The 20,330-nt window shown below is 35.6% G+C and overlaps 6 protein-coding genes across 9 annotated transcripts; 2 read left to right on the forward strand and 4 right to left on the reverse strand.

The window, feature by feature from the left end:
• Positions 1–724: 724 nt before the first annotated feature.
• On the forward strand, positions 725–1,794 carry LOC100179865. The gene has a single exon (XM_002128396.4). The coding sequence runs from the start codon at positions 792–794 to the stop codon at positions 1,356–1,358; it is 567 nt and encodes a 188-aa protein (XP_002128432.1). The 5' UTR covers positions 725–791; the 3' UTR covers positions 1,359–1,794.
• Positions 1,795–2,113: 319 nt separating this feature from the next.
• On the reverse strand, positions 2,114–3,892 carry LOC100177515 (CD2-associated protein-like). Its single transcript, XM_002128535.5, has 2 exons — positions 3,049–3,892; positions 2,114–2,960 (listed from the first exon to the last, which is right to left on the reverse strand). The coding sequence occupies exons 1-2, from the start codon at positions 3,854–3,856 to the stop codon at positions 2,878–2,880; spliced, it is 891 nt and encodes a 296-aa protein (XP_002128571.1). The 5' UTR covers positions 3,857–3,892; the 3' UTR covers positions 2,114–2,877.
• A 29-nt stretch (positions 3,893–3,921) lies between these two features.
• Positions 3,922–9,955, reverse strand: LOC100175251 (serine/arginine repetitive matrix protein 1-like). Its single transcript, XM_002128485.4, has 5 exons — positions 9,042–9,955; positions 8,651–8,746; positions 7,934–8,187; positions 6,134–6,486; positions 3,922–5,919 (listed from the first exon to the last, which is right to left on the reverse strand). The coding sequence occupies exons 1-5, from the start codon at positions 9,146–9,148 to the stop codon at positions 4,084–4,086; spliced, it is 2,646 nt and encodes an 881-aa protein (XP_002128521.1). The 5' UTR covers positions 9,149–9,955; the 3' UTR covers positions 3,922–4,083.
• LOC100185436 (TBC1 domain family member 30-like) lies at positions 9,219–12,046 on the reverse strand. The gene has a single exon (XM_002128582.5). It carries the CDS (start codon positions 11,988–11,990, stop codon positions 10,089–10,091), a length of 1,902 nt encoding a protein of 633 aa, XP_002128618.1. The 5' UTR covers positions 11,991–12,046; the 3' UTR covers positions 9,219–10,088.
• A 670-nt stretch (positions 12,047–12,716) lies between these two features.
• LOC100175199 (acyl-CoA synthetase family member 3, mitochondrial) lies at positions 12,717–17,115 on the forward strand. Of its 4 annotated transcripts, none has more exons than XM_018817609.2 (11): positions 12,717–12,792; positions 12,823–12,977; positions 13,186–13,412; positions 13,833–14,042; positions 14,429–14,584; positions 14,969–15,134; positions 15,403–15,534; positions 15,712–15,790; positions 16,012–16,154; positions 16,289–16,440; positions 16,698–17,115. In XM_018817609.2, the coding sequence occupies exons 1-11, from the start codon at positions 12,779–12,781 to the stop codon at positions 16,926–16,928; spliced, it is 1,665 nt and encodes a 554-aa protein (XP_018673154.1). In that variant the 5' UTR covers positions 12,717–12,778; the 3' UTR covers positions 16,929–17,115. The 4 variants fall into 4 exon arrangements, with proteins under 4 accessions (XP_018673154.1, XP_026696433.1, XP_002128637.1 ...); XM_026840632.1 differs by having other exon boundaries at positions 12,823–12,962; XM_002128601.4 differs by having other exon boundaries at positions 12,763–12,977.
• LOC100185389 (pituitary tumor-transforming gene 1 protein-interacting protein-like) lies at positions 16,942–19,754 on the reverse strand. The gene is made up of 5 exons (XM_002128721.4): positions 19,524–19,754; positions 19,248–19,353; positions 18,611–18,732; positions 17,948–18,055; positions 16,942–17,288 (listed from the first exon to the last, which is right to left on the reverse strand). Exons 1-5 carry the CDS (start codon positions 19,750–19,752, stop codon positions 17,119–17,121), a joined length of 735 nt encoding a protein of 244 aa, XP_002128757.2. The 5' UTR covers positions 19,753–19,754; the 3' UTR covers positions 16,942–17,118.
• Positions 19,755–20,330: the final 576 nt, after the last annotated feature.

A 20,330-nucleotide genomic window follows, 5' to 3' on the forward strand; every position in this document is an offset into this window, starting at 1 on the left:
AGTTTTATTCAATAATCAGTAAATGTTTGTTTCGTTTTCTTTAATTTCTTGGTGCTTTTAAGTTTCTTTTCCTTTAACATTAATCCCCCCCAAATTTTTTTTTTATCAAATTTCTTTTCCGTTTTTCTTGGTTATACACATTGTTTTGATTTAAGTTATTGAACAAAATAAACCTGAAGAAAAGGTTTTCACAAACGTTCAGATACTGAATTTAAGCCTGCCACACAGATTTTCTACAGCACTATAGCCACATAAAATATCTGAAGCTATACAACTTTACCAGAAAAAATCAATCTCTATAATGATGAACGGCTAACTCAACTGGCATAATAAAATGCGTAATATGTCTAAATGCGATACGTGCTAATGTACTAAACGTCAAACAGTGTATTTCCGTTTGGAAATTTACCTGAAAAAAAATTATTCAAAATTATCCCTAACTTCCGTATAGCCAGTAAGAGCATTTTGCCATGCTAATGGCGGATTCGCGTCGGTTCAATTTACAACACGTTTTTGGCGGCATGCCTCCTCTAGTGGTATATTAGTATCTCTATGATCCTAACAACCATAAGTCCATCACTATGTTTTTTCTACCGCTGTGTGTCGCGCAATAGCTGGTATGCTAAAAACGTTCTTGAACAATAACATTTGAAAATTTTGATTTTTTAGTTATTTAGTTAAACAAGTATGTTTTAACAGTCTGTTATTTCACGAAGTAACATTATTCATGATCATTTGCATGTAATTTATTCTTACTATGCAGATTAGGATACTTGTTTAATGACAATGTGATGACATTAGAAACTGAGGAGTATCTAAAAGAGCTGGAACAAATTGCAAGCTGTGATTTAGAGAAATGTGACATAACGTTGATAGAAAGTCTAAAAAGCATGTGGGAAACAGACACAGCTGAAACATTAGCAAATCAGGACAACCAAAAAGTTATCTTGAAGCTGTTTCTTCAAGATATGAAAGAAGAGGTTGGACCATTGCGATTTGAGTGTATGTCTTCATGGACTGGTCTAACAACAAAACAGAAGTTGTTCGAATTTTTTGGATTTCCAGTGAAATTTCAAAAGCTTATTGTAAATTCTTTATTGGTGGATAATCAAAGGACGTTAAAGTTTTATGGCATACCAAAACATACTAATAAATTAACAGTATTTCTCATTAAAAAGGGGGTTCGTGATTTAAATTTAATTAATGGTGTTGTTGCTGGGACAGTAGACATATTGGGTGCAACTAATGCTGTGGCAGGGTTGATGAATCCACTAGCACCAACCTGTTCAAAATTTCTCCCACTCGCTGAACCTGATACTTCTTCAGGCTCTGAATACCAAAGTTTAGACCATGAATAAATATATTTGCAATGTTTTTTTATTAATTTACTTTATATTTTTTTGTAGATGTCAGTCTTGTCACCTGTATAATGTTTTTTTTTGTACTGACTAGTGTTTTTATTACAAATTTTTGTTGTATTTGGGGTTTTAAAACAGATCTAGATTTTGCAACAGTAAAAGTGGTTTAAATTTTACTGTTATTGATCAGTATTGTATATCTAGGTAAAAGTAATACTGTAGTGTAGAAACATTATCCTTGTGGTACCTGTGTATGCCATCACCATTCTAAAAATAACCTATGTATGAAACTTTATTCCACAGCGTCACTTACATTGTGAGTAAATTAACTTTACTTCCTTGTTCCTGTTGTTGTTTAATCATGTATAACCAACAATTAAATCAGGAGACCTTAATGTAATTGCCATACCACCTTTAATATACCAATAATACTTTGGGGGTGATTTTTTTTATTATGTATGGCTCATTAATGACCACTGGGTTTGAGCAATTGCCATTGAGTGTCTTTCCCAAGGACACATACGCCCCCAATGGTGACAGTGACAAGCAACTCATTTTTTGCCACGGCGCTGGTAGTATTGGTACATAACTAACAAAATGGCATATGAATGGCAAAAGATATAAAAGTAAAACCCATTTTTAGCTGAAAGCTTGTGAATTCCCATGGTTTTATTATCTTTGCTGATACTTGTGGATCCCAATACTATATAATAATTGGCAGTTGTTGGTATTGTTCCTAAAAATAAACAGCAACGAAAAGGTTTTCATTTTATTGCACTTACACAATTATAGTATAGATTAAAAACAAAAGGCTGATGGCGCAATTAATTGTAGCCTTAAAATAACAAGCAGGCAAAGGATAACTAAAATTAACAACAGCATTAATAGGGTACCAAAGTTAAGAACTGTGAATGTGGAACGTTCGCTAACACTGAAATTTCAAAACAAAAACACATTTTAAATCAAGGTTTCACAATGAACAGTATTACAATCATTTTATTTTAATATTACTAAAAACAGAAAAAATGGCCCCGGTGAATGAGATAAGAAAACACCATGTAAATTGTCAGTAATGATTATTTTAGCAACAGTTTTACACTTTGGTTGAGCATTCTGTCTTGTTCTTTTCATTTGTTTATCAAAGCCCGACTGTGTTAAAACTGTGCTGAAATACTGGAAACAACAAATATACTGTGAGAGCATCAAACTCTACTCGCTACTACATAAAAAGAAGAAAATTGCAGCCCATTACGAGTAAACAATTAGTGAAGTCAAGTGTAAAAAGAATATAAAATGACAAAAATACATTCAATTATTCTAAAACACAGTTGATATTTAAAGACAAAGTTATAAAAGCAGCAAATGCCCTTTACTCTACACAAGTAACTGCAAATTAGAAACATTTTTTTTAAATATGGAATAATCCTATTCATTGAGTTTGAGAAAAGCTAGGTAGTTGAGATTAATACAGTTCCTGTTGCTAATTGTTTTCTTAAGTATTTTAGCCGAAAAACTTTATTTAAGACATTGCCACAAAATTGCTCGGAAAAATGCCCTTTTTCCCATTCAGACTACCTTGTAACCACTCTTCATTGATGCTCCCTGTAATAAAAAATAGAACATTAACACACTGTAGTGCATCTCTGAATAAAAATATATACTTAGTAAAAAAATGAAACATGATACTAACCTAAAATGTGGATAACATCATTTTGATGAAAGGTTAATTCTGTGTCATCTTGGCCAGTAAAAGAGTAACGAGCAACTGCAGTGGTGTTGACTTCAGATGGCAATTGTTTACAATGTAGATTAATATTGTTTGTATCTGCTATACTCTGTTCTAGTGGCAGCTGAGAACAGTCATGGTTAACAAAGTTAACAGGAAGTATTCCTAATATTCCTTCACACTTCGCTTTTACCCAATCAGAGTCGACACGAGAGATAAGTTCAAGTTTATCTCCAGCTTTTACTGACAGTTCGTCTTCATTTTTCGCAACAAAATCATATTTTGCCCGCACACAGTTTGTATCTGTAGTGCTTACATGTTTGTCTTGTGTAAACTCAAATGGAGTTGGTAAATGCATGCCCATTGCTTTATCAACATCAAAAATAATATTGTTACTTTGGTTTGTATTGTAATGATTCATGATAGCTACAGAGTTTGAATTGTTCTCATTATCTGAATTCGACTCAAGTTTTACAAACTTTTCTGGAAATGGACCTTCCTCACCCTCCTCATTTCTTCCAAAGAGTAACTCCTCATCAATTCGCTTCATGACTGTGATCTTCTCTCCACAAGAAAAAGAAAGGTCAGTAAAGTTTGTAGGAGTGTAATCTACAGTAGCAACATAATACATTTCACCGGTAATGTATTTCTTCATGCCGACATCAATCTGGACCTTTTTATCTTTATCAACCTTCATGGCAGCGACTTCGAGAATACTTTTATCTTCTGTATCTACAGGACTGAGGGCAGGGCTTGTTGTTTCCTTCCACATAATCTTAGGTGGTCTGGTGGGTTTAGGCGGTGGGACTCTTTTAGTTGGTGACAAAATTGGATCTGTAGTTACAGCATTTGATGTTTCAGTATGATGTATGGGACTTCCCACTGCTTTAGGGCCGGTGGTTTGTTCATTTAATTGAACTAAAGTGGTTGGTTGTTTTGGTTTTGCTGGTGCTGGTCTCAATGGCTTTACCCTTGGTTTGTTTACAGGAGCTGCAGCAATTATAGGAGCATTAGAATTTTGGTTGGAAGCAGGGTCCTCTGCTTGAAAAGATAAAAGATCCACCTCAGAAGATTTTCAACAGTTTGCTTATGCGCTTTTATCTTGTTTTGCAAAACTGCTGGTATGGCTGGCCTCGGTGGTGGTTGACTTGGTTTACGCCTTTCTTGGTTTGGATTTGTGTCAGTGACTGTTTTATTTCTGGTAGGTTCCGGTGACTCAGAAAGTGACAATAACTGGGTGGATTCTGTTGGACCAGTAGATTGTTGTTCTTGATGATACATTTCTTTCTCCATCCCATCAACACTAGTTCTAGGCTTGAAAATTCTCATTGATTTCTCTTTAAATTGAAGACTTTTTCGGCGAATAAGTTGCAGGCCCTTGTTGGTACTGTTTGACGATTTTTCACGCTTTATGATAGCATTAGCACCAGGTGTGTGGTGGTCTTTAGATTTCCCAACAGGATATGTTTCTGGTATCGGCGGTGGTGCTTTGGGTTTGGGTGGAGGTGTCTTGGAAGCAGTCGCCCATCTGTTTTGTACATTTACTGGTTTTAATGGGACGTCACCAGATGAAGTTCTTTCTTCACTTTCAAAAACTGAGGAATCCTCTTCTATGTTTTTTCGTCTGACAGACTTACGAGGAGCAGCTTTTGGAGGCGGTGGTGGTTCTGGACGTTGACGCACACTCTCACTACGAGATTTTGGAACAGGTGGGGGTGGTGCTGCAGGTCTTTGCAGGGGTTCAATGTTGTTAGATGGGATACTTGTAGCTTGGGTCTTTTCAACAGGTGATGTGATGGTAGATTCGGAAGCAAATCCAAAATCTAACAAACTATCTACAGCAGATGGTTTTTTGTTTTCAACATTTATGGATTCTTCAAAATCCTCATCTGGAGGACGAGATGTTGGGATTGGAGGAGGCTCTGAGAGCTGAAGAAGATTTTCCTCACTTGAGGCCAGAGACGATGGCGTGGTTTTTGTATTTTGAGGCAAAATTGTACGAGGTTTTGGTTTCAGAACTGGTTTAGGTGGTGACAGCGGTTTGTTCACTTTTGCGTAAACTGGTTCCAAGTTTTCTGAAGACTCTGACGACAAAACATCATCAATGGTAGGTGCGTTAAACAAAAACTCATCTGATGTTGGTGTGTTATCATGGCTATTGCTGGTAGAAGTACTGACCACAGTTTCCACTGGTTCTGGTGTTTCCACCTTTGTTGGTGTTGAATTGTTAAAACTTACACTCGCATATCCAAAATCTTCTAACACCTCATCCACGCTTGGGCTTACAGGCACCGCAGATTGAAGATTTGAAAAATCAGTAGTTGGCAAAGTGTGCTCTGGACTTGGATGCTTGATACTCGCATAACCAATGTCCTCGGAAAATTCTAGAATATTTGTAACTGGGGAAGGCTTAGGAGGAGGTGGTCTTCTTGGTCCTGCTGATGGGGGAGCAGGTGGAGGAGGCAACCTCCTTGTTTGCAATGGAGTAGGAAGGGATGGCGTGTTTCCTGGAAGATCATCTTCGAAGAGGGATAACACATCATTTGTGCTTGATGGTGAGTGACTGGACATATCGACGTGTGAAGGTTGTGTAAGGACCTCCTCACTTCGTGATAAACTACTTCCTAATTGAAGATCAACGTGGGTGTAATGTTCAGGGTTTGAAGTATCTGCTGCGTCAGAGTGGGCACCAGAGAAGCGTGCTATAAGTTCAGGCCTCTTGGGTGGGACTTTGGGTCTAGGGCGAACAGCAGGTGTAGTGGAGCCTAAAGTGGTTCCTTGGTTCTCTCTTGTGTTGGTCAGAAACTCTTGGACCGTGCAACGTGTTGTACTAACCTGTAAAACAGTAAAAACCAAGCTTAAGACAACACAGAGAGTGAGATGTGAGATAACCTCTATAAATAGACAAGGTGAATAGATCATAAAATATTTATATTGTGTCAGTCACTGTCAGATGGGAATATAATACAACATGTGACATGATGCAAAAAGTATGCACCAACAGAGGTTACATGCATACTTCCATCCAAGCGGTAGTGTTTAATAATACCTTTCTTCTAATTCTCGGTGTAGGGACTGGAGTACGTTCTCCCTCTCTGACATATACAGATTGAGTAGAGGAATTGTTTGGACTTGAACCAGTTGGTGAAAAGTAAGCAACAACAGAGTTTGCTGTTTCAGCATGAGCATTGAGTCCTTCACTATTATTTTGGTTCGAGTTTCTGCTTGTACTTCTATAAGGAACTCTTTCAGAAAACCTTGTCTCCACAGATGTAGAGCAGAAGAAAACTTTGGGTTCAGTCTCTGAAGATTGGTTTCGTGAATTTAGCTCTGAATGATCCTCTTGATCAAAAATAACAAAATCAACTGGCAGAACTCTACTGGGTGGACTAGGTGCCGATTCTGGAAATAAAAACAACACATTAAACTAACTTCCTTCATCACTAATTGTTTACCTAAAGTAAACAGACACATTCTGTGACCATAATAATCAAGGTCACTACTAATAACTCAGTACTATTTAGCCCATACCAGTAATCTACCATGTTAACAGCAAGCTGATAACAAGTTTTGCATGTCAATACACACATAGTTGCGAAACACAAGCCCACAACTTCCTCATGTAAAGCATTGTCACACGCACGTAAAACTATCTTACGTCACAGCGCAAGTAAGCAGGAAATTAATCACTGCTACGTTACTCACTAGTTTAAGCATAAAACTATAAGCTTATTTCCTTGTATAAACTAAAAATTTAAACTTTTTAACATAAGTCTGCATTTTACATTGACTGCTTTATGAACTAAAATCAAAACATTTAAACTATTGCCTTGAATAAAGACCAACTAAATCCCAGAATCCAAATTTATACAAAACAAAATTTTTCCAAATTCATACAAGCCACCAATTTTACATTTGAAATCTTAAAATCACCATAAACACAACAATGTGAAACTATTGTCTTGGTTTGAATAAACCCAATTAACTTCCAAAGCCAATCATAACTGTGCCTGTTCCCTGTATTAGCTAAGCTGGTATATCTTTTAATGATTGTGCAAAGAGGTTGACAAACAACGCAAAGAATATTGTGACAGCGTTACATATTATGCTGTACTGCCTACTTCCTGTAAATCATTTATTGACGAAACAACAAATTTAACACATGCTTAAATATGCACTGTACCGGCAGTCACTTAGTAGTTAAAACTGCAGTGCAAACAAAACAACTTTCACTTTCCTCACATATTCCCTGTAGTTTATATCAACATACACCTACTGCTACAGTGAGTCTTGTTTCATAATATACAATTAACTGAAGTTGACAAGTGGCAGCAGTTGGTTTATTAATAACTCAATTCGTGATACACCAATAGCCGTGCATCATACATGCGGTTTTGTATTCAATAGGTTTTAAAACTTTCTTTCCTGCCACAGGGCACATCCACATCTAGTTGCCTTTCTCTCACGCAGTAAAGCAGGTTTGTGGTGAAGCCAGCGTTCAATCTGTACTTGCTGCTATACCACTATTTTAACCAAGCACATTCTAAACCACTATCACAAGCTTATCACTGTAACTGAAGTATTGAAGAGTCTTAATAATTGATGCAAGTGCCTCTTAAAAAACCTGTTAATTCTTTGTCACTCTCTTACACTGTTGTACATACCATAGAATTATTTTTCTTTTATAGAAACAAGTGATCATTAATAAATAATGATTATTATGATAAATGTTATAACTTATAATTAATATAATATAATCCAACATCCTTTGAAAGACAATTCATTATTTTCACTAATCCTTTTATGGCACTTACATTAACAAACGGCGGATTAAAATTTAACCAATTACCTGGAACTGGCATTTCAAGTTCAATGGCGCTGGTGTTAGTGGGAGTCGATTTAATCGCTTCATCGTAGCTTGGTGGCGCCTCCGGTGGAATGTGGCTTCCCTTTGCACCATCAGCAAAAGCAGGGTGTTGATTCATTGGTTGTGAAGATATGATTGTAATTTCAGGACGCTGTCGTCTCCTCATGCTTCGACGGGTGCTTTGTCTTCGTGATGGTTTGTTTCTTCTCCTCATTTCAACTTCACCCTCGCTACCCCTGTTTACAAACGAAATGTTATAACATGATTACATGAACTCACTTATTTTAAATGACTGTTGTTTTGCAGCTTATAAATTCGAGTTTTTAACTTGATCTTCGCTATGGTATGTGAAGTAAAAATGCTGGCAAGAGAAATGTTGTCCAACACTGTCTGTGTGAGTACAATCACACACTGCTTGTGTATCATTTAAATCTTTCCTCCAGACAGTTGGATAAGTTTATGAAATGACAATCCGGTTATTTACGCTACATCTGTTATAACTAAGAATTTAATAGATAATTGCATTAAAGGATGATGATAATTTAAAATTAAACAGCTTATAAAACAGTATGAGGAAAATGAAAATAATCCTCCACACAGAATAATCAGTATACAAATTAAATAAAATCAGTTCACTGAAAAGGCTAGTGGGGTAAAGTCATTTGAAATCACCAGAATTACGAAATTAAAGAAACTCACCTTCGTATCGGCACTGGATGAGAATCTTCATATCTGGGTGGGGAAACAGGAGATTCCCCGAGAGAGACTGAAGATGGTGTTTGGTTTAGAGTTCTCCTATTTCAATATAAAGAAGATAAATACATTTATTTTATTTTTTTTCAAGCATTATGTATTTTAAAATTTGAATGATATAGAGAACCTCATTGGTTAATGTGTTAATGTTTTCTGGCTCTGCTTGTTATTATAGCCACCAAACAGCAGGGTTAAGGTGTTTTAAATTAAAAACCAAAATGGTATATCAGATACAGTCTCTGTGTGGCCCTGTTTTAAAAATTAGGATGTCACTCCCGTAAACCTGACATTACGCCTACGCCATGTATCTTAAACAATGCCAATTAAAACAACTTACTGAGGAGAGATGGTTGGTGGGGGTGGTCTTGGTGGAGCTACTCTGTTTGGTTTTGTTGTATCTGACATCGTAGAGACGGGTGACCTGCTGTTTAGACTGCAAGCCATTTATTGCCAACTCTTCAATACATTGTCATGAATCTGGTTTTACAATGAAGTTTATGAAACAGTCTTGAACCTAATGAAGAAATGAAAGTTAGTGAATAACCTTTTTACACTTAAATAATTGCACCGATGACAATTACATTGCACGACGATTAGGAAATTTGAAGATGGGAAGTAAACCTACGATCTTTCACAAACACACAGCTCTTAAAAATTCATTTTTTGTAAAAAACTTTAATAAAGCATAAAAAAGGGATGTATATATATAGTATCTAATTGTAAAGGATTGTGTTTTTGAATATAAACTGCGTTCCGATGCTGTTTCAAAGTAATAACGGGATGCGCTCAATCATTTGGTATAAAATATTGATTACAAAAAAAAGGTTTGTGAAATAAAACATGAAACACAACACCTTTTACTTAACTTTCTTTTGTTTACTTAATCACCTCTACTTTTCTATAAAATCAGTAAATAAAAAATAGCTAAAGTTCATTGATTTGGACAATGGAAAATTAAACTATAAAAGACAATGATGTTGCAACTATTACATCAAACATACATATCCCTCTTGAAACAAATGAATGCGTCATACTGAATATATAGTTGAAAATGCTTCCCCATATCAAAACTATATTCCACTAATCTATTGCATTTGCATACATAGGTGATTACTACAGTCGAATACAGCACACTAAAAAAGATTCCCAAAACAGCTACAAGAAATACAGAACTTTGTGCAAAGTAATTAAAAAAAAATTAGTATTATTTTATAAAAAATGTAAGTTTGTAGCGAAAAAGGCAGTTGCCTAGTGTAAGATTAAGTACAAATTATAGAACATCTTGGTTTAAATTTAATGGCGGTAATGCTAGATGAATTGGTAAATAATCGCAGCGTTTGCTTTACAGCATTTTGGACCTGGAATGTATAAATTGTGTAAGATTTTAATGAGGTTTCTGTGAATGTCTACTTTTGTTTGAAGAATTCTTTTTCCGCCTACCTTTAGGTAGGCTTAAACCAGTGTCCTGGATCTGAACAGATTTAACAGTGGCAGCTGTAATTGGTAACTTAGTTTGCTTCCGCCCAACGAGAAGATGATTCATCACAACTGGAATGTCAATTGGGTTCGTTGACATTCCGACGTTTCGTTTTTCTTTTGAAGGTTTCCCATAAACAAGGTGAGCGTTAAGTTGACGTTGGCGTATCGTCATGTATTGATGTTTGAGGGCAGCAATGTTGGTTGACATCCTTTCTGACATCATGCTGTTGTGTTGATGGTGGGATTCCGTCATCTTTAAACGACTTGGCAATTGCTCCAGGCTTTGTTGCTTCATTGATTTCATTTTAGGGTTGGTTGGGGACAGGGGAACAGTGGACGTTAAACCAGTGAAGCAGAAAAATGGAGGCTCTTCCAAATTACTTATATTAGTTGAAGTGTTGCGTGAGATTCCATCCTGGGTTTCATCAGCACTTCTATCATCTGAGTTTTCTGCAGCAAATGGGGTGATGTTGTATGTGTATTTTTCACGAAGCTGACTTAGATGAGGAAAAGGAAAGCTTGTGATTCTATACGCCAATCGAATGATGTCATCGGCTAAAACCAACTTTCCTATAACTGCACTCTGCATCAGCTCAGCCATAGCACAGTAGAATTCATCAGCAGATTGAGCCTCACCCACCTTTTCGCCAAGTTTTGCCCAAATGGCAAGCGCGACCCTCATTAAGATTTCGTTGCCATCTAACATAATGCAATCCCAAATCCTTAGCACAGTTTCAGGGGGCAAGCAAGTGGCAAAGAGTGTAAGAAACCATTGCATTGTGAAGACATTGGTTAAAGGAGGTTCATAACTTGAACTATTTTCATTTGCTTCCTTTTGCAAACTGTCTAAATGTTTAGACAATTGCGGAAGACGAGCTCTAAGCAGATCACGGAACACTGCCATGTCAACTGACAAAGCTTGAAGGTTATTTGCGAAGTAATTTTCCGGTAACACCCCATCCACAAGATGCACCATTATTTTAAATGCTGCTATCTCATCCCCACCTGTTACATGCAGGATTAATGAGGCAAGGACATTGAAACCTTGACAGTAGCCCACCGCTTGATTCCACCTTGCATATGCTAGCAACACTCGCTTTAAAACCATCTGGTTCTCATAATTGCTACTCGAGTCAATTCCAGCATAGCCAGTTCTATGCAGGTCTTTAACGATTTGGTTTCCCAAGTTTTCATCATTCTCACAAATCCTATCACTAAATGTTCGGCTTATAGTTGCTTTCCAGTCTTCATTGGGAAATTTCCTATCCAAGTAATTCTCCGCAAGACACAGCCAAATTTTCTTTCTCCAGCAATTGGGAAGTCCATTGGGAAGTCTTACCAGTGCCCGTAGTGCATCATACCACTGTTTGAAACCTTCCTCTCCTGATTGCGGCTCCAAGTTGAACTTTAAATTGGCATCCACTCTTCGTTTTTGTGATGTGGCTTGAAGAACTGCAGTGATTGTGTCGCAGAACTTTTTATGTTTATCTTTCAGTCGATTTCTTTGCTTCAACTGCCGCACTAGTTTGGCTGACATGACGCTGATTCTTTCATCAAGCTCTGATTTTATCCCGAGCAGAGTTTCTGGGTCTGCGGACTCCAGAAAAGACTTCTGTAATTTCCTGTCTGCTTGCTGGTGTTTATCAGCTTCGGTAAAGGTTTGAGATTGACTGAAAATTCCATCAGATAAACATGAGGTCTCAGTGGAGCTGTCAAATTGCTTTTGAAATTGGTACCGATTGTATATTTCACTGAGAAGACTTTGTACCATAACAGCATTTCCTGTCGTGTGTGCTTGCTGAAGCATTGTGCATCAGTTTGTACAGGAAATATTTACAAATTACACCAGTTTATCAGTAAAACTAATAGCCTTGTACAAAAATATAAAATCAACATTAAGTACAATAAATGAACGTGCGAAAATTAATATATGGCTTACTAACTGGCAACACTATTAACCAAACAAACAAAGAGCACTCATATGAAATTATGATAACAAATACTGAGATTTCAGACGTTAAACAGAAATTGATCGTTTCTCCATGAAAAATCAAAGAAAATTGATGTAACATCAAATGAACAATACGCCTAACTATAAACTCACACTGACTTGGCTTTAGCGTCGGCGACGGGTAATGAGAATTTAATTTCTTTCTAAAGGATTCTGTGATGACTGATATCAGGTGTTGCCTGGCGTGTGACGTCATTTTCAAAGAAGCACGCTGAATTTGACTATGAGCAAATGATAAACTTTGTTCATATTTAAGTGAAAACTAAAACAATATATTTTGCACGTGTCAAATAATTAAAAATGATAAAATTTAACTTAAATGTTCAAATACAGATCACTAAAAAGAACTATAAGCATACCTTATAAGATGTTTATAGTCTCTTAGCAAAAAGGTAATGGTAAACGGGAAATCCCCCTCGGTACTGTTTTCTTATTACAGTATGTTATGCTGCTTTCCAAGTATATATGTGGGGGATGTATTTAAATTCCTCACACTCTTGTTGTTGAATATACTTCTTGGTGATAGTGAAAAATCCTACCTTATGTTTCTTCTTACCTAGGATGTCAAAGCACAATATTTAAAAATGCTTCGTTTCGTGTTTTTACATCATCATGTTTTAAGAAATTGTGCCATAATTCAAAATTCAATGAGATGTATAAGCCCACTTCATTCAAAGCATCGTTTTCTTCATTTAAGCCCTATAAAGCGTAAGATTAGCATACACGATCAACATGGCAATTGGAGTTGGGAAAATATAACCACCAGGAGTACGTTTTTAAAAAGTAATGCACCATAAATCATTGGACTATGCTGTTATTAAAAAAAATTTAATAACTGAGCATAGATTTCATTATTTTCATTTGTACGTCCTTAACACATGTTACTAATACTGTGATACCAGACATAAAGTTCAATAAGTCTTCAAAAGCCTGCATAAAAAGAAGTATTGTCAAAACAGCTCTACAATCTACACTCTTTACATCTTTTTAGGTGAGCTTCTTAAAAGTGAAGCATCAAAGAACACAAAAAATCTTAATGGTGAAAGGGTTTGCTTCCTAACACCAAACGACAGCAGTTTTGTGTCGTGTTTGCTTGCTGTATGGTCATGTGGGGGCATTGCTGTCCCATTATGTTCAAAGCATCCACCATCTGAGTTGGAATATGTGATTAACCATTCAAGAGCATCTACTGTGGTTTCAGCTGTTAAATATACAACGGTAGTTAAGTTTGGTTATGTTTTTAACCATAGTTTAGTAGATGAGGTCTCTTTATTGTGTCAACTATTATGTTTCACACTTCTTGCATGCTGCCAATATTCAAGCAAATTTTAATAAAATATGAGTTAAAAGGCAAATAATGGCTACCAGGCTATGACATTTATGTTGAACATCTTGTCCATGTGAGGTTGTTTAATTGTAAATTGCAAACCGGTACCTATATCCTCCCATGCTTGCTGCCAATATTCCAACAAAGATATATGTGTTAATAAATAGACAAGCCGTAATGGCCACCAAACTCTAAGCAATGCAATCTGAACATCTTTGACATTTAAAACCAACATTCTATCTAACCTAAATAAGTTTGATAATTAAAACAATATATATGTTTGGGCATTTTACGCAAATTTATATTTTTAGATGATTGGACCATTATGTGAAAAGCTGAAAGTTGAGCATGTTCAGCTTGATCATTGGGATAAGTTGGATGGAGATGCAAAGCCATGTGTAGAAAACTTTCCTTTACTTCATGTTGATCAAGGTCACAATCATTCACTTATCATGTACACAAGTGGAACTACTGGCCCACCTAAGGGAGTTCTGTTTAATCATTCAAACATTAGATATCAGGTATGTGTTTAATTTAAATTGTAGTCAATATAATGATAAACAGTAATTCTTGTAATTTTGCCCCTTTAATTTTCAGTATATAAAACTAAATTAATGCTCTTTTTTAATTAACTTTTTTAACCAATAAAATATAATGTTCACGACTCTTGTGAAATTTGTGTTGTTGGCATGTATTAGATCTAGAATTGCCACAGTGGTCTAGGTAACTGAATAATCAATGACATTCACAGTTTGTCTGTGAGAGAGGTTATATAAAGTCTTATTCTAGTAGTTCCATGCCCTCCTTCAGGCCTAATGACCTGTTCTGAACACTTAAATCTGTTAAAGTTAAATAAAATGTATAATAACAATATTTCTAAGTCTAATAATATCTGACATGGTTCAAGATAAAGAGTCTTGTTGATATTTGGGAGATGTCGTCCTCAGATGTTTTGCTTCATGTCCTTCCACTACACCACATACATGGCTTTATCAATGCACTGCTTTGTCCATTATCAATCAATGCTGCTGTGGTAATGGAACCAAGTTTTGAAGCTGGAAGGGTAAAATAGCTTTATTTGCACATAACCGCACAATTAATACAATTTAGCCTCGTTATGCATTGTCCTAAAAGTATTAAATGAAACTATAGATTGTTTTTTCTAAACCAACTAAAACATATGTGAAATTGTTGCACATTGGAACTAAATACAACGTCAGTTCATAGTTGTACTAATATCAATTTCCCAAATAATTTTAAAATTGGTCTTTAAAACTTATTTAACCTTTATGTGTCTTATTGTATAATATGCATGTATGAAAGTATTTTAATTCTTTAATAACTCTTCAATACGATTTTAAAGGAAAAAATAGTAATATTGTGCCTTTGAAATTCTACAAATAATATTGTGCCTTTGAAATTCTTTATTTCCTACTTTTCTTTGCAGGTCTGGAAACATTTGTTGGGTGAAAGTTGTAGCAATTTTCCCAGAGTGAATGTTTTCATGGCTGTACCGACAATATATACGAAGCTTATCCAATATTTTGATGAGCACCAGATGTGTGTTGAGGAAACAAAAAAGAAATGCAAAGATATTCGTCTCATGGTTTCTGGTAATAAAATGTAGAATTCCTGATAAGTGTTTTTTACGTCTGGTGTATAAAATAAATTTTCTCAAATTGGTTTCTGCCGATTAAATGGTGCTTGTTGCCCTGTGCCTCAGTGGTTGGAAAGTAACTAGAGGATACGGTGTTGAATGCTTGCTGCTACTTCCATTGTGGGCATGTATTTTTCGGGCAAGACAATAACATAACTTTTTTTCATCTATAATGACTAATTGTGAATATAAAATAAAAGTAAGATTTATTCAATTGTTCTTAGGTTCTGCCTCCCTTCCCCTATCCATCATGCAAAAGTGGAAATCTATTACTGGCCACACTTTATTGGAGAGATATGGAATGACAGAGTTTGGCATGGGGCTTACTAATCCATACAAAGGAAAACGAATACCAGGTTTTAAATTTGTTTATCTTAAAACAGAATTTATTATAACATTTCCAAAATACGGGTAAAAAAATGATTGATAAAAATTATTCCCAAACTAGTTTTAATTGAATATACTAGTTGGTATGTTGTATTTTGGGTTTTGTGATATTTCTTAAGCTTTATACTAAAAATATATTTCCGCAGGTTATGTTGGGTTACCGTTCCCAAATGTTGAAGCGAAAATTGCCGCATCTCAAGAAAATGGAGAACCAGATTACTCGAGGTTAATTCATTACAAGACTAGTAAATAAAACATGTAACCAATAAGAAAAAGCTCATTGGTTTAACACAATATATTGTCAAATGAATCAATTTTCATAAAAACTTATGCTGTTTCATTATTTTTCATCTTTCAATAATTTTATTTTAGATGAAATTTTCACCAAATTCCTTAAATAGTTTTATATGAGTTGCTAATTATAAAATCTTAACTTTTAAACAAAGGTACAACGTGCTTTACAAAGATAACAGAGTGTTTGAAACAGAAGGAACTTCCGATGAATCTGGTGAACTTCTAATAAAATCAAAGTCCATATTCCAAAAATATTGGAATAATAATAAAGCTACAAAGGAAAGCTTTGTTGACGGTAAATATGAAACATGTTCATTTCTAACATGCGTTGCTATGTTTTTGTGTCAATATGAAACTGTAAATTTAAATTAACTAAAGCTATCACTTTGAAAATTGAATTAAAATCCAACAACACATTTGTTTCTGTAGGTTGGTTTAAGACTGGAGACATAGCTGTTTTCGAAGATGGTATGTTTCGTATCGTTGGTCGTTCATCAGTTGATATTATTAAAAGTGGGGGTTTTAAACTAAGTGCGTTGGATGTAGAGCGAGTGCTGTTGGAGCATGACCATGTAGAGGAGGTGAGAAATTGTACATATGTATTAAAACTTTGTGTATTATTCTCACTTTGTAATTGCTTTTACTATTGTAATTGATTAGTTGGCAAATTTACCACGAAAAACAAAAATAGTTGAATAATTTTTACCAGGTAACTTCTAAGCAAATGCAGGTATGCGAATGTAGCTACTGAATAAAATGCATGATACTAAACCCATAATATAGATACCATGACAGCATAAGATAAATATGATTACTTTATTTGAAGCTTCTGTTTCAGGCATCAGTTTTAGGGGTACCTGATGATACCTGGGGTCAAAAAGTTGTTGCTGTAATTAAACTTACACAAAATTCCACTGTCGATGACGTCACAATGACGTCATGGTGTCGTGAGCACATGGCAAGGTACAGGATACCAAGAGAGTTCAAGTTTGTAAAGGAAATTCCACGGAACGCAATGGGCAAAGTTAACAAGAAAACTTTACTACAAAGTATTGAAAGCAAATCATGAAAAGAATCTCAAGTGTCGTTACCGTGTCGTTTATTTTACATTTGGCAAAAGTAATTGTCTTCTTCTAATCACAGTATTATTTCCGAGCCATCTACTTCATTCATTCCATATATATATGCAATCTCGTAATAATAGCGTGTGCGTAAACATATAATATACAATTGCAATAAATAGCAGACGAAATAAGTCACTAGATAGGAGTGTTGTCAAACTGTGAGTAGTTACCAGTACTACCATATGGAACTCCTCCGGGTCGTTGGGATCCATACCGAAGCATCATTTCTTGTCTTCTTGCTTGGATCTGCAACTTACGTTCGAGGCGTTTCAATGATTTTTCTTCTTTGCGCGAGGATCGAGAATCTGTGAAAACAAGTTGGTATTTAGAAAGTTACATAGGTACATACAAATTCCAGTTAAATATGACTTGCTTTATCCTCGTGTGACCAGAAAACGACAGTCGTTAATTGTAATACGGGTGTCTTGTTTCATACACCTCGTGCCAGCTTACGAGTTCCCACTTATGTAACTTTGTGGGTAATTGATTCTTAATTTAATTTTTATATTGTGCTGACAGTTTAGTTTAGACCTATCGATACTCGAGGCGGGCGCTCTTATTAATCACTATGTGCACTTTGCTGTGCCAGCATATTAAACCACACGGTTAATGTACATAGTCCACAGGATTATGAAATAAACTAATAGGTTTCACACGTTGGTGTTGACAGCTCGTGGTTTGAAATAGATTTTGTTGGTTCAGTGGCGCAGTGGGGATGATGGGCTGGCATTGAAACCACATAGGTTTTGGATTAAATGCTGCTATACTACTATAGGTCCGTGTGTCCTTAAGCATAACGTTTACCAGAAATTGCTGTAATCCAGTATTTATTTATTGGTTGTCAAAATAGTAGGCCATATAGGCTACAGAAAAAAAGAAGAAAACCAAACACTCCAAAGTTATGAATCGTAAGTGTGTCGTTTCCGCAATGCGAAGACAGTAAGTGACGATTCTTTATACTCACCGCTAAAGCATTCACAACAGCAACAGAACTTGAAAACGTGACAACAATCAGTGATACATTTACAAAACTTCACGATGCAGCAGCAGATAATGATCGTCAGAATACCACCTGTGTGTCACATATATGCAACATTAATTGTTGTAGATATGTTGGTGCGTTAAAAACACAAAGAGAGTGTCCATACAATTGTAAAGTTGAACTTTTCATGGGCTTTAAAACGTTTTTGCATCTCCACATTTACACAGTTAGCAGCTTAAAGTGAGGTCCATGTTTTCATTTTTTATCGTCCCGTTTGTTAGTAAACAAAGAATATTTACGGAGTTATACAATCGTATCTTCACGACAACAATAAAACAACGTTGTTAATTGTTAAAAAACAAAATTAGGAAATACGGGATATTATGTGCTACTACGGTATATACATCACACTCTATATAGTAGGGTGGTAAATATGAGACAACTTTTCATTTTAAAGATGAACATTCAAAAATTATAAAACCGTATCCTTACAACTTACATAGACCGTTGTTCATTGTTTAAAACACGATCTGTATATTTGAATATTATGTGCTAAACGTTTCCCGTCCCATTTTACCCTACAGTACTATACATATAGTAGGCCTACCATTTCATCGGACATTATGTTTAGTCATACAAGCTTACCAATAACGCTAACTGAGATGAGCAGAGCTCTAAAATCGATCCAACAAACACCCCATCTCGCATTTTCCCAATCACAGTCGGTTGACCTCGGTAGGATATGTTTGAAAGGGTAAGGACTACACCTGTGTTAAGAATGCAAATATCTTTATTATTCGTTTCCCTTACTGAACTGGGTGATAAGGCATCAGAATCATTAAACAAGTTTAAACATTTAGCTTTTAGCATAACAATACCTAAAGCAAACTTAGCAAGTATAAATGTACTCGACTTCTCACTGTACACTGAACTGTTGCATTTACAGCACAAGAGTAAAGAACAAAATGCAAGGAATGCGTGATTATGCGCGCAGCCGAAAACACGTAACCAATAATTAAGCACTTAAGATCAATAACCAGGGTTCACAACAAATAACCGAAAGAGCAAAAGAACAAGGAATATATAATACGACTGCAAAATTTAATCTTCACAAACAAGACAAATTTAAGCAGTGCTTGGCCAGCAACCATTCGTTTGTGACGTAGCCTACATTTTAAGTATATCCGTCGCAGACAATATGAACTCACTCATGAACACATGGACTCTAGTTATGTATGTATGTACAAATATTTCAATAAGCTCAAAAGCCGGCAGAACTTACTTATTTCCTTTTGTGCACCACATACAGTGGTAGTTGGTTATGCTGACACATTTATCGCAAGACTTTGGCTTCCCGCAAGCTATCTGGTGTGCGTTCTTTCCAGTATCTTTGAGGGAAAAATGAAAGAATACGTTTACTACATCTCGAACTGAATATATATTGGACTTTTTGCCTATAGCTGAGATACTCCGCACACTCATACAGAATATAGAATACTTTCTTCTATTACATATATACATGTTGTAATTAATCCGAATTTTAATTAGAATGACTAACTGTTTACTGATCTTCTTTTAACCGAGTGTAGACTCTCATCCTGTTTGATATTTCGTACAACACGTCGCAACATTCCATCAGCGTCCTTTACATTAGTATTCACATGTACGGTCAACGGCGTAATAATCAACGTGGCGAGTAGGCACATAGCTACAAACGTAATACACGGAGAAATAAATCTATTCGACATTCTGTAAAAACTTATAACACCTGAAAATATAAATGACATCATATAATTACTTTTTCCATGGCATGCTTTCCTCACCCAAACTACATTTTAGTTTGCCAACGTACAAACTACTAACAAGTATAAATAAAGACTATACCACTATATTATTGAAGTCATGCAACTATACGCCTGTGACTGTTTCTAGGCATTGCGACGTTTTTTTTATAATCGGTTTCGCAATAGTATATCGCCTCAAGGCATTTAGATCGTAGATTCTATTCAAAACTGGTTAGACCGAATTTGGTTGGCACTCGTTAAAACCGCAACCTTAACGACAAACTAGATTATGCCATGTGTGGTAAATATCATAAAGTTATAATATATCTAATTAAACTCAAACACACATGTAGGGCTAATGCAAGGATATATATAGTAGGGTGGGGAAAGATGGGACACCTCTTCATTCTATTTTCTCGTCCCATTTAATAGCAAACAAAGAATATTTAAGAAATTAAAAACCGTGTACTTACGACTCCTGTAGACCATTATTAATAGTTTAAAACACAATCCGGATATTTGTATATTATTTGGTAAAGGTGTCCCATCTCCCCCCACCCTACTATGCATAAAATATATAT

Source organism: Ciona intestinalis, chromosome 2, assembly GCF_000224145.3.
Source record: "Ciona intestinalis chromosome 2, KH, whole genome shotgun sequence".
NCBI classification, from domain to species: domain Eukaryota; kingdom Metazoa; phylum Chordata; class Ascidiacea; order Phlebobranchia; family Cionidae; genus Ciona; species Ciona intestinalis.